General features: G+C 50.7%; 1 protein-coding gene across 1 annotated transcript in view; it reads right to left on the reverse strand.

Annotated features, from left to right (window-relative positions):
* The window catches only part of CNGB1 (cyclic nucleotide gated channel subunit beta 1), a gene marked incomplete at its 3' end in the record, with an annotated part of 70,878 nt that overhangs the window by 19,977 nt on the left and 38,765 nt on the right, over positions 1 to 12,136 (reverse strand). The window contains exons 21-27 of the mRNA XM_024747434.1: positions 11,453 to 11,661; positions 10,375 to 10,425; positions 10,031 to 10,117; positions 7,833 to 7,897; positions 6,816 to 6,938; positions 956 to 1,097; positions 17 to 176 (exon numbers count right to left, since the gene is read on the reverse strand). Coding sequence (XP_024603202.1) covers positions 17 to 176; positions 956 to 1,097; positions 6,816 to 6,938; positions 7,833 to 7,897; positions 10,031 to 10,117; positions 10,375 to 10,425; positions 11,453 to 11,661 — 837 coding nt within the window. The remainder of the gene's footprint in view (positions 1 to 16; positions 177 to 955; positions 1,098 to 6,815; positions 6,939 to 7,832; positions 7,898 to 10,030; positions 10,118 to 10,374; positions 10,426 to 11,452; positions 11,662 to 12,136) is intronic.

Raw genomic sequence — 12,136 nt, forward strand, 5'->3', positions numbered from 1 at the left:
GGGGGCATGGTCTTACCCAGCATGCCTTGGGAGTGCCAGGTGTACTCATACCAGGTCTTGACCCGGTTCTGCACGGACCTGGGGATCTTGTAGAAGTTCATGTACTTCACTGTGCTGTCCATACAGCTGCGGTAGTAGGTCTTTCCCGCAGTAGCGGCCCCCACCACGTCTCTCATCTGGGGGTAAGGAGGGTGGTCAGGGGAGCCGCTGGGTCAGAGCGGGCCCGGGCTCTGGGGACGTGTGTTGTGGGCACATTTACTTAACACAGGCCAGGGGTACGTGCCTGTGGGGCTGGGGGGAGATCAGGAGAGAGGGAATCGCATGTCCACACACAGGTTTTCCGACGATGCTGCATGTGGAGGAGCGAGGCTGCTGGCCCCCTCCCGTGGCCTCAGGTCTCTGGGGCCACACAAGGAGGGAAGGCCTCCCTGGGCTGGGCTGATTCTGGTACAACGTGGCCCCTTGGTGCCAGAGGTCACTTTGACACCACGCGCCACCCTCCCGCCCCGCCCCGCGGAAATATGAACCAGGAGCGCTGCTCCTTGGAGCAGAGCCCCTCAAAGGTAACTCTGAGGACCCCTGGTGGTTGCCTCAGGCACTGACTACAGTATGAGCCGCACCCCCAGTACATTAGAATCCACCAGGGGCTTCTCTCCAAGGGAACAGCCCAAATCCTCAGCCCCTGCAGAAAGCCATTCAGCCCAACTCTCCAGCTGTCCCAAAGGACTGACATTTCAAATGGGAAGCAACCTCAGAGAGGAAATGGGACCTACACCTCCATCACCACCCCTTCACTCAGCGGGTCCCAGAGCTCCAGGCTCCTAACTCTCGGCCCAGTGCTGTTCCTGGGCCTAGTCTGAAAGGAACGGGCACAGATGGTGATGCTTCTGGCAGCAGCAAGAGGGCAAAGGGCCCTGCAGGCAGGTGGTTTGGAACAGACTAGTGACCCAGCTACCTGTCCAATCATCACGGAGAAAGCGAAGACACCTGTGAAATAGTTCAGACCCTGGAAGACAATTTCAAAGAGCGTCCTGGGGTCGGGCAGGCCGCCGATGGTGATGAGGGTCTTCACAGCCCAGTAGTAACAGCGAATGTAACTAGGGAGAGAAGAGGAAGGGGACCTCAGTCATCACAGGCCCCGCCCTGTGGATCCTGGGCAGCCTGGCGTGGATACGTGTACACTGTACAAAAGAGAAAAAGCTTTACGGCTCATAAGTGCAAACAAACAAACAAAACCAAAAAAAAAAAAAAGGAAAAAACAAAAACCCTCTCCCAACTTCAGAGCCCTCTGCCGCTTGTAGAGTACGTTCACAGGTACTGTGTGGTTTTGTTGTGGCTCTGCCCCGACCCTGCAGAGACATGTTGTCATCCCCATTTACAGATGTGGAAACTGAGGCTTCCGGAGATTACTTAGAAGACTTGGCAGGAGGATAAACCAGGGTTTTCCGGCTCCTGATGCCTGGGATCCCTCAGTTTCCCTCAATATGTTTTCAATGTCCGCAGTCTTTCCTTTGCTATCCCACCATGAGGTTTAAGAACAAGCTCAAAAGTGGAAGATATCCGGAGGATCACCTTTTCTGACCCTCCCCCTTGCCTGTCCACTAACCAGATAGTGAAATTGAGGGCCGCAGAGGGAAAGGGAACACCCATGGTCACCAACTGGCAAGTTCCAGAGCTCAGACTGGAAACCAGATGTCATCTGCTTCTCTGAGCTAGCACCCACCATCAGTAAGCCTTTGACACAGCTCATGAATCATCGGAAAGGGAGGTATGGGTGATGGGGCCCTACTGTGTGGTAAAAGGCATAGGAAATGCCTGCGCTTGTCTAATTATCACAAAGCAGTGAGAGTCCCTCCCTTTTTTTTTTAAAGTTTTGCATGTTTATTTATAATTACAAGTGTACGTTACTCCAACAGGGCAGCCCCATTGTTACGTTCCAATTTTTAGCCACTAAGTCCTACAAAAATAAACTTAAGCTTTTACAATATCTTAAGCAATACAGAACTAAAATCTTTATAGCTATTTGAAGGGATTTAGTTACCAAGGTGCTTATGTTCATACCTTCAGACCGTGCCCTCCCGCCAGCAAGGTTGAGGTCAGCAGGGCCTAAAGCCAGGGCAGTCTCAGCAGGCTTTCCTGTGCTTCCTGTCCTCCCACCAGGGCACAGGAATTGCCCAGAGCCTGCCCTGGCTCCAGTGTCCTGACACACCCATGTTTCCAGGGTCCCTGCTCTACTGGGAAATGGAGAACATCAACCAGCTGGCCAATCATCTGGTCCAAGAATGACCCCACATTTGTCCTCCCCTGGGCTCTGTTCACCAGCTGTTTTTGCAGCACCACGCTTAGAGCATGGGCTCTGGAGCTGGACCACCTGGGCTCAAACCCAGCTCTGCCACTTTCTAGCTGTATAACCTGGACAAGTTACTCATCTAGCCAAGCCTCAGCATCCTTCCCCTGAAAGGGACATGGCAATACAGCATTCTTCACAGGGCGATCATGAGGGTGACATGAGGTGAAAAAGAGCGCCTGGCACACGGTGGGCTCTCAGTAAATGTCAGCTATCAGAGCCTTCACTGTCACTGGTGCCAGCAGTGGGGAACAATAGACTCACCTATGTCCTCAAGAAGTTCACTGTCTAGTGGGGACAGGCAAGTCAACGTGCAATGAGCACTGGTGGGTGGGGAAGCAGAGGTTGCTGGGGAGTTGGGGCAGTGCGGGGGCTCTACCTCTGAATAGCTGCGAGGCCTGGGGCAGGGCTCTGGGCCTTCTGACCCCTCATTACCACCTAGTGCAAGAAAAATCTCAGAATCATGAGACAGGCCTGCCCTGTCAATCCCCATCATACCAGTCCTGGCCACCAGAGGGCGTGCTGAGCAGCCTTTAGGAGGACTGAGCTGGGCGCCGCCTGGGTACTGCCTGGGCTCTGGGTGCCACTGGGCCACCAATAGAAGATGAGTGATATCCACACAGCTCCTGCTTTCCCCTAAACCCTTACTGGCTGCAGAAGTCAGCCACTGGCATGGATGGCACATCTTAGGGGCCTCCCAAGTCTTCCATGCCACTGGGTCTGTGGGGACCCCTGCATGCTGCCCCAGACCAGGCCAAAGCAGAGCAGGATGAAGAAACCAAATATTAATATATAGGAACTTAGGTCCTTAAGCTCCCTGGCCTATAGCAGGTGCTCAAGGAATGGTCACTATTTTGAAAGTTATTATTACGGATCATGTTGGATTTCTACAGGAATTCTCCTTCACTACTTGTGCTTTTGCATATCCTGGGGTTCCCAACAGGATTCCATTTCGAAAAGGGTAATGCTGCCAGAAAAGTGTGCCCCTCCACTACGGAGCAGTGAGAACTCCCCAGGGCCATGCAGAGGGAAGTCCCGGATGGTTGGCCCTGTCCTCCCCTGCCCTGCCTGCCATTCCTCCCAGGCCTACCCGTGATGCGGGCCAGGTCCAGGTCCAGGATGTGGGTTTTTAGCCTGTTGGGGCACAAACCCCTTTGAAAAGCTAACAAAAGTTATTAGGAAGCTTCTCCTTAGAAAAGCCAGCATGTTCCCAAAATTTAGTTCCAATTTCAAGGTGTGGTTGTGACCCCCTTAAATCTCTGGACCCCTGGTTAGGAACCCTTTCCTGGTGTGCCGGCTTCCCCATAAGAATGGCCATAGCTAGGAAGTGAGGTCATTGACTCCTGTCCAGGCACAGGCTGGACATGTTACATACTTCATTTATTCTTCACGAGAAATCTGAGTGTAATCCTACCCCATTTTATAGATGAGAAAATTGAGTCTCAGAAAGGGTAAGGGCCTTACCCAAGGCCACAGAGCAAGATTTAATGAATAGCTTCTGTTCTTCCCTTTGCATAGAATGTCTTCGAGTCCTCCCTCTGCCCCCTTGTGAGGGGATGAATGAATGAATAAATGAGTGAATGAATGGTCTAGTCATGGGCTCAGGAGAAGGGCTGTGGGTGAGTTCAGCCACAGGGAAGAGGGAGCGGGGCCAGTGGTGATGTAGGCGTGCTGGGCCCTGACCCCATCCCTGACACACTCCACCCCACAGCAGATGGCAGGATTCCCCCCACCTGCCTGGTTGCCCTGGACCCTGTGACTCTCTAGGTGAGCTCCCCTCAGGCCACAGGCCCGTCGCAGAGGGTGACAGCTGTGGCCATTGGGGCCAAGGTTGGGGCATCTGTACTGAGAAGGGACTTTCTGGACCAACAACCACTCTAGAGAGAAGCCACCTTGGACACAAGTGGCCTGTTCTGGCGCCAACTGGAAACAAGCACGTGGAGGAGGTGAAAGTGCTGACAGCCGGACTGAGAGCATTTTGTATCACTAGTGGGCACAGCCCAGGGTGAGGCAGGGCCTGCCTGAGGGGACTCACTGACCCCCTGGGCCTGAACTCTTCCTCTGCCTCTTTGTCACCACAGCTGACCGAGTGCCGGTTGTGGCCTGGCATGGGATTGGTGACTCAGATGCACCCAGTCCTCACAGTTACCTCTTCAAGGTGTGGGCTCCTATTGTCAGACCCATTGGGCAGATCAGGAAACTGAGGCTCAGAGAAACGAAGTGACCCGCCCACTGCTAGCAGGTGGCAGCACCAGGAGTGAGCTCCGGATTCCTGTTTCTAAAGTCTGTGCTTTGAATCTCCAGGCCCATCCCTGACCTTGACCCTAAGTGCTTCTGTCTCCATCCCACACTGCCCTCCATCCTTATCATCACACAAACCCTCTCTTGACCTTTTCTTTTTTTTTTTTTTTTTGCCCTCACAGACAGGGCCCTAACCCCTAACCAGTTCATCTGTCTGCTTCCTGCCTGTCCTCCCCATCCATCCTCCCATCAGCCATCATTGGGAAAACCATCTTTCTGGGATTCCCCTGGGTCCTGTCATTCTCCTGCTTAAAAGGCTTTGAAAGGCAAGTGGTGAGAGTGTAAATGGGCAGCTTTCAATAACCAACCAAGCCTCAGAAATGAGGTGGTGTACGGGAACTCTCTGTACTTTCCAATCCACTTTTCTGTAAACCTAAAACTGCTCTAAAAAAATAGTCTCTTAATAAAAAAAATAATAATTTTTTTAAACACTTCATAAAATGTTCATACCCTTGGCCCTGCCATCCCTCTGTAGGAATTTATTATGAGGAAACTGTAAGACCAGAAGACAAAGATTCCTAAACACAGACAAGCCCTGCAGCATCACCACGTGTCATCATGAAAAAACTGGAGACAACTTAAGTAGCCAATGACAAGGAAATGGCTAAATAAATGGTGGTATCTCTGTGTGGTGGGGCATTGGTATCATGGTTTTTAAAAATTTACTGATGGAAAATATGCACAATATTATGTCATTCTATTTCCTTGTTGGTGACAATTCTTTTCACACTTTCACATTTCTAAAATAAGGATTATCTTATAATCCATGTATACGTTTAATGTAATATTTCCTTTTTTCCCAAAAAGCTATATTGACTCAATAATGTATCATAATTAACTGCATCTTAGACTCAAAGAAAGAGAGTATGTTCCCGATCTTTCTTTTATAATCAGAATATATATATATGTATATGAACAGTAAAAAAGAGACTTCTGCTGGTTTTGCCTAGGGCAGCTCTATCCAATAAAAATATGATGTGATCCACATATGTAATTTAAAATTTTGAGCAACCACATTTTTGAAAAATAAAAAGAGGTGAAATTAATTTCAATAATGTATTTCAGTTAACCCAAAATATCAAAATTAATATCATATCCACATGTAACCAATATTTTAAAAATTAGGAATACGACACTAATCCAAAACCTGTGTGTTCTCTACAGCTGCAGCGTATCTCAGTGGCCCTTGCACTTCAAGTGCAGCCAGTGGCTTCGGTATGGCTCAGGTGGGAGGCTGCTTGGTAACCCGGCCCCGCCTCCCTCTGTGGATCCTTCCACACACCCTGCCCGCTCCAGCGACAGAGGACCGCTGGCTTCCTGACTCCACTATTTCGCAACTCCACACCTTTCTTCCTGCTGTTCCCTCCCCCCAGGATTCTCTGCCCCTTCCCTCCACCTACCCAGGCCAAGCTCAAACTTAACTTTTCAGAATTGACCATCCCACGTCTCCCTCCCCTCCACCCAGGGCACTGGGCAGATGGTACCACACGTAAGACTCTGTAGCCGTGCTGTCTGGATTCAAACCCTCGCTCTCTGTGTGATCTGGGAAGTCGCTTCACGTCTGTTACCTCATCTGTAAAATGGGGATGCTGATGGTTCCTGTCTAGTGTGATTGTTGGGAGGATTAAGTGAGATACTACGTGAAGTGCTTAGAACAGGGCTGGTCTGTCTAAGCCTTCTCCAATGCTTGCTATTATGAGTATTACTACCATTGTCACCATCATTAACATTTGAGCATGGACCTCTATGTGTGGCAGCTCTCTGGACTGGCAAGTAGATTTCTCCTTGTTTGCTAGCTCCTCCACGGCTAGCGATGCCCAGGAAGCATGTCAAGCAGTATTCCCTGGCCTTGTTCCCGCACAGCCGTGCCCACAGGGTGGAGGAGTGGACACGCACGTGCTGTGAACTGGCCAACTCAGTAGACTTTGGGATGCGAAAGGATCTTTCTAGCAGGTCTTGTTCATGTCTGCCCCCTTTTGCCTGGCACGTGGCAGGTGCTCAGAAAATGTTAGATTAGTGAGGATGTGGAGACTTGGCCCTTGAACCTTATCATGACAATGATCTTTTGGGAGCGAGGTGACCTCGGCCAAATGGCGGCAGTGGGACTCCTTTCTGGGAGTCTTGGTACCGTGAATTATTAAGACACAGGAGGAAGACCGCGGCTCACCTGTTTCCCACGCCATCATAAACCCAGTGAGTGGAGCCAAGGCCCTCATAGGCTGAAGCCCAGTAATACAGACATGAGTTCACATGTAGACTGTAGAGCAGGTAGGCTGTGGTCCTGATAACCCTGCAAAAGAAGGAAAGGCATGAACACAGTAGCAGAAAGGGTGGCAATGACATATCACCCCAGGGGTCAGAACTGCAGGGAACAAGCTAGTCTTCACCCTTCCCAAAGCCCACCTCAGAGCCCTCCCTGTCGGAGCTGCACAGCCCTGCCCAGCTGTCTGGTGTGATGGACACTTGACCGATGGGAACCAGTGGCTGGACTGGGCCAACTGGCTGCTCTGTTGAGACTGTGCTGGTTAGGACTGGTGATACTTGAACAGAAAGTTGTCAAGACTGGGGGCTGGAATAGGCACAGAGCTACATGTGCAGACAATTCCAGGGAACTGGAAGAGCTGAGTGGGGGATGCATCGGGACGGGGGAGCAAAGAAGGGACAGATGCATACAGAGGAGCGCTGCTCCATGAGAGATGGGGAGAGGAGCCCTGTCCCCGAGCGTGGCCTGGCTGGTCCTGGGTCCCAAGCTTGGACATCTGCAAGATGGCCCACTGTGGCCATACAGCCACTACCCCCGTGTTTGAGTGGTTAGGGGGGTCAGTTTCCTGAGCTGAGACTAAATTGAGACCCAGTTCCCTGGAAATGCAGGGGAGCCGTGCGTGTCAACCTACGTGAGACCTCCTCACAATTGGGGGAAATGGGACATTCCTGGTTCTCTAAAAAACAAACATCCCTTTGCAGAAGGGCCAGGAAGAGGCCCGGCTTCCGGTGAGTGGCAGTGGCGAGGGGGCCTGGGGGCCAGGGGAGCCGAAAGGGGAAGTGATGGGGGTAGAGAATTCCTTGCTCCGTTCTTGCTGCAAATGTCCTGGGGCATGTGTGTACGTGCATGTGTGTGCACGTGTGCACTTCTGTGTGTGTGTGTGTGTGTGTGTGTGTGTGTGTGTGTGTGTAGGGGTCTCACCTGTAAATGTAGGCTTTGCTGAGGATGGATTCCAGGCGGTTGTTAAACTCGAAGAAGGCCATGTACTGGGAGAAACAGCAAGGCATCAGGGGCGGCCCGCTGCCCTCACCTCCCAGACCATTCCCCACAGACCCCCGGTGGGAGCGGGTTGGAGAGTGAACATTCAAAATCAGAGGTCCTTAGCCCTTTGAGGAATGGGGGGCCAGAAACTCCATTTCTGAATCTGATGGAAACCCTGGACCCTCTTCCTTAGAAATTACATATAATCATGTTGTCACAGTTTGTGTATAACTTCAGGGGACTCCTAGACCTTCCAAATCCTATCATGAAACTTTTAAGGTACATGCATCCCAGGTTAAGGACCCTGTTCTCAAGGTTTACTTATAAAGACAACAATTATATAAAGAAACAGCCGCTCTCTGATCTCCTCAAAAGCCTTATTTATAATAATAAAAGTGTAAGATAACTGCCCATTACTGAGCCCTTGTATGACTGCACTTTATACACTTTACCTTAGCACTTATTTACATGTATTATCCTTCTCCTTTGACAGAGAGGAAACCGGCACTCAGGGGAGTTCAGGAACTTGCCCAAAACACACAGCTGCTAAGTGACAGAGCCAGGGTTCGAAGCCAGATCACACTCAAAACTGCAAGCTCGGGGCTTCCCTGGTGGTGCAGTGGTTGAGAGTCTGCCTGCCAATGCGGGGGACATGGGTTCGTGCCCCGGTCTAGAAGGATCCCACATGCCGCGGAGCGGCTGGGCCCGTGGGCCATGGCCGCTGGGCCTGTGCGTCCGGAGCCTGTGCTCCGCAGCTGGAGAGGCCACAGCGGTGAGAGGCTCGCGTACCGCAAAAAAAAAAAAAAAATCTGCAAGCTCTTTCCACAACGTTACACTTGCCTCTAGATCTCTGCACACGTGTTGTTTGACCTTTGAAAATAACATTGATGAAGATTCCCTGTGGGCCACGCTAGCTATCATCCAGGTGTTCATTCTAATTTCCACCCGGAGTTTGCATTGGATGAAGAAGGACCACGGACCTGGATCCTCACCTTGGACCCAAAGAGTTGCATCCTCTGAGTCCTGCTAGATGTTAGGTGCTTGAGTTACGTTCACTACTACCATGTGGACCAAGATATGGATCCAGCCTCTGTATTTGGGGTAAAACTTGGGCTGTGGATCTAACCCTCCTCACTCTGATGTATGGCTCTAAAGCAACCTCTGCCGCCCCTGGAAGGCTGGCATGTGTCAAATAACACTGGTGCCACTTCCAGTTTCCCTCTTCCTCTGGGCAGCCAGGAAGCTCAGAAGCAGCTTTCATGCTCCATTCCAGATATGCTTTCTTTTCATCGAGGTACTTGCATTCTTCCAGTTTTTCTCTGCCCTATTTCTCCAAGTTATTAAGGTTATTGCGTTTTCCTCTTTTGTAAATTCCCTCATTACCATTTTGGGGAAGAAGCATCAGGTATTATGTAAGGAGAAAGATGAATTTACTTGGTCTGCCAGAAAAATCCATTTGGGGGATCCTGAGTGCTCTGACTAGCTGTCCACTCTGGTCACATTACAGGATGTTGCCAGGTCTCTACTCTACACTGTGTCACCCTCTCTGAGACATTGGCTCTGCCCCGGTGACAAGAGGAATGGTTGTAGTGACACTGTAATGACAACAACTAATGATGAAACAGGTGTCGGGCTGCATGTTCAAATCCATCCTGGGCACTTCCTGGCTCCTGTGACCTTGAGCAAGTCACCCAAGCTTTCCAAGCCTCTGCGTCTCCATCTTTTAGATGAAGACCATCATAAAGCAGAAGTCTCTCTGTTGAATCTCTATAGTAACTGAAAGCATAGACAGTGGAAACAGGCTGCCTGGGTTCAAATCCAGACTCTACTCCTTCCTACCTGTGTGACCTTGGGCAAGTTACTTAACCTCTCTGTGCCTCAGGCATCTCATTTGTGAAATTCTGGTACTAACAACACTCATCTCATGCTGTTGAGGAGTAGGCACTTGTAAAGCCTCCAGAACGATACGTAACACACAGCACAACTAAGAAGCGCTAACAATTGTAAGGAATTTCCCATCTCCCCTCGGGGCCACCCTTCCCAGATGCCTCCTGCTCCCCAGTGCTGCTCAGGCCAGACATTAAGCTGCCACTGCAGGCGCAGAGCACGGAGGAGCTGAAGGCCTTGGATGGTCTTACCTTCAAACAGCGGGGCAAGCGCAGGAGGGGATTCACACCGAATTTCAAGTAGAGAAAGTCCAAGGGCAAGAGGCAGAGCATATCCATCTGAAATCCCAGCAGGACACCACAGTGCATAAAAGAGTATATAACTCCCAGGGTTGTGGGCTGGGGTGAGTGGCAGGGGTCTCCACCATCAACGGAAAGGTGAGGTCAGAATGCCCCTGGAGGGGCTAAAATTAGGGCAGGAGGCATCCTACCAACGAGCTCCAGCCCATGCTGGTCCTGGCAGGAACCACGTCACATTGGCCCCAAAGCACCCAGGGACCCCAGAGACACCACCTCCCAAGATCCCTGGCACACACCTTAAAGCGCTGAGATTTCAGGTAATTGTTGCGCATCTCCTTTTTGTCTGTCTGGAATAAAATGGAACACTGACTGTGAAATGGCCTGAGAGCTTAATCCCTGACCCCATGGGAGCAGCGATGGAAAGCCCTGCACAACCTCCACCTTCCTATAACAGCCCCATAGATGTGTAGCAGAATGGACCAGCAGAGCTTCGATGAAAGCCTCACAGTCTACAGATAGGGAGGGTCAAGCTCCCGGGGGTGGCATGGTGGGGGAGGGGGGAGGTTGTCCAAGGGCACTCAGCTCAATTCCAACTTCCTGGATGGAAGGCAGGGACATTGAGCTTATTCTCTCTTACCTGGACCATTTGCACCTTATTCACTGAGGAGCTGGCCACTGCTCTGATCAGACCAGGAAAGAGGTTGCTCAGGAAATTCTCTTTCCTCTAAATTGTTTTAGAGGCTCAGACTCAACTTGTCTGCACACAGTGGAGCAGGCTCTGCCAGCATGGGATTTTGAAAAGTGACATGCACAGGGAGATGGGAACTCTGCCAAGTCATGATCAGGACTTAGGTTTTCTCCCTAATGAGCGCACCAGAACACAGGCTCCCAAACTTGTCTGGGTAGTGCTGCAGGAAATGTTGATTGTCAGCAGACACCTGTGCTAAGCATTCTGCATACATCACCTCCATAGATCCTCACAGCAATGGCATGAGGTGGGAGCGATTACTATCCCCATTTTACAGATGAGGAAACTGAGGCTCCACGAGGTGATACAGTTGTCCTGGTTGAGCCGAGATTTGAACCAGGTCTGCCTGTTCTAAAGGTCAATCTCTAGGCCACTTCTTCATCTCTCACTGCATCAGGTGGTCCAGGAACCATTTCACCCATGAGCAAGACTTGATGTGTGTAATTTGAACGTATCAAAGATGTGTGAAACAAGCAATGATGCTGTTGAATAAGCATGGGTGGACGTCCTGAGATTTCCTTGTTCATTTAGCTTCTGGTCCCTCCCAGCGTCAGGGGTCAGCCCCACGAATGCTCTGGCTGCAGGGTCTGCTCCCAGCCACCCCCCCACACCTGTCTGTGACTCACAATGATGTCCCCGCCTCTGACAAACTGCAGACGCAGCTGGAACACGGTGATGTCCAGGAGGTAGATGAGGTCACACAGGTAATCCACCAGCAGCCAGAGGTGGATGTTGTCCGGCATCTGGTAGGGGAAGGCCCAGCGCACGGGAATCAGCCAACAGTTCCAGTTCCAGGCCAGCACCACGAAGAACAGCCACAGGATGTACATCAGGTCTGCAGGGGTGGGAGGGGCCAGGAATATGCTAGAACATCAGCCAGAGAAGGGCTCCTCGCCACGGGATGAGGGTGGGGCTTTCCTCTTCCCACTTGTCTGTCTGCACTTTCCTACAAGCCCAATATGCGGCCCTTCTGTAATTTCGGGGGGGGGCATGTAAAACTATCGTTGATATAAAAATAAATCACGGCTAGGCCCTAACAAATTGAGTACTCTGAGTAGGGGATATGGGATATGGGGTCATTACTAGTTAATAGACAGCTAACCAGAAAACACTTCTGCTCTCATCCTTGTTGAAATTTTTCCAAAAATGTATTTCCTGCCTTTGTAAATACACAACAGTAAATAATGCATAGAAGATGGACAGATGGATATACAGATGGACAAGTGCATGGATGGATGGATGGATACTGTAGGTCACCTGGGCATTTTATCATTTATCTATTTATTTTTGTTTTTAATTTTTTTGACCGC

Source organism: Neophocaena asiaeorientalis, unplaced genomic scaffold (genome assembly GCF_003031525.2).
Source record: "Neophocaena asiaeorientalis asiaeorientalis breed wild unplaced genomic scaffold, Neophocaena_asiaeorientalis_V1.1 scaffold438, whole genome shotgun sequence".
Classification (NCBI taxonomy): Eukaryota; Metazoa; Chordata; class Mammalia; order Artiodactyla; family Phocoenidae; genus Neophocaena; species Neophocaena asiaeorientalis.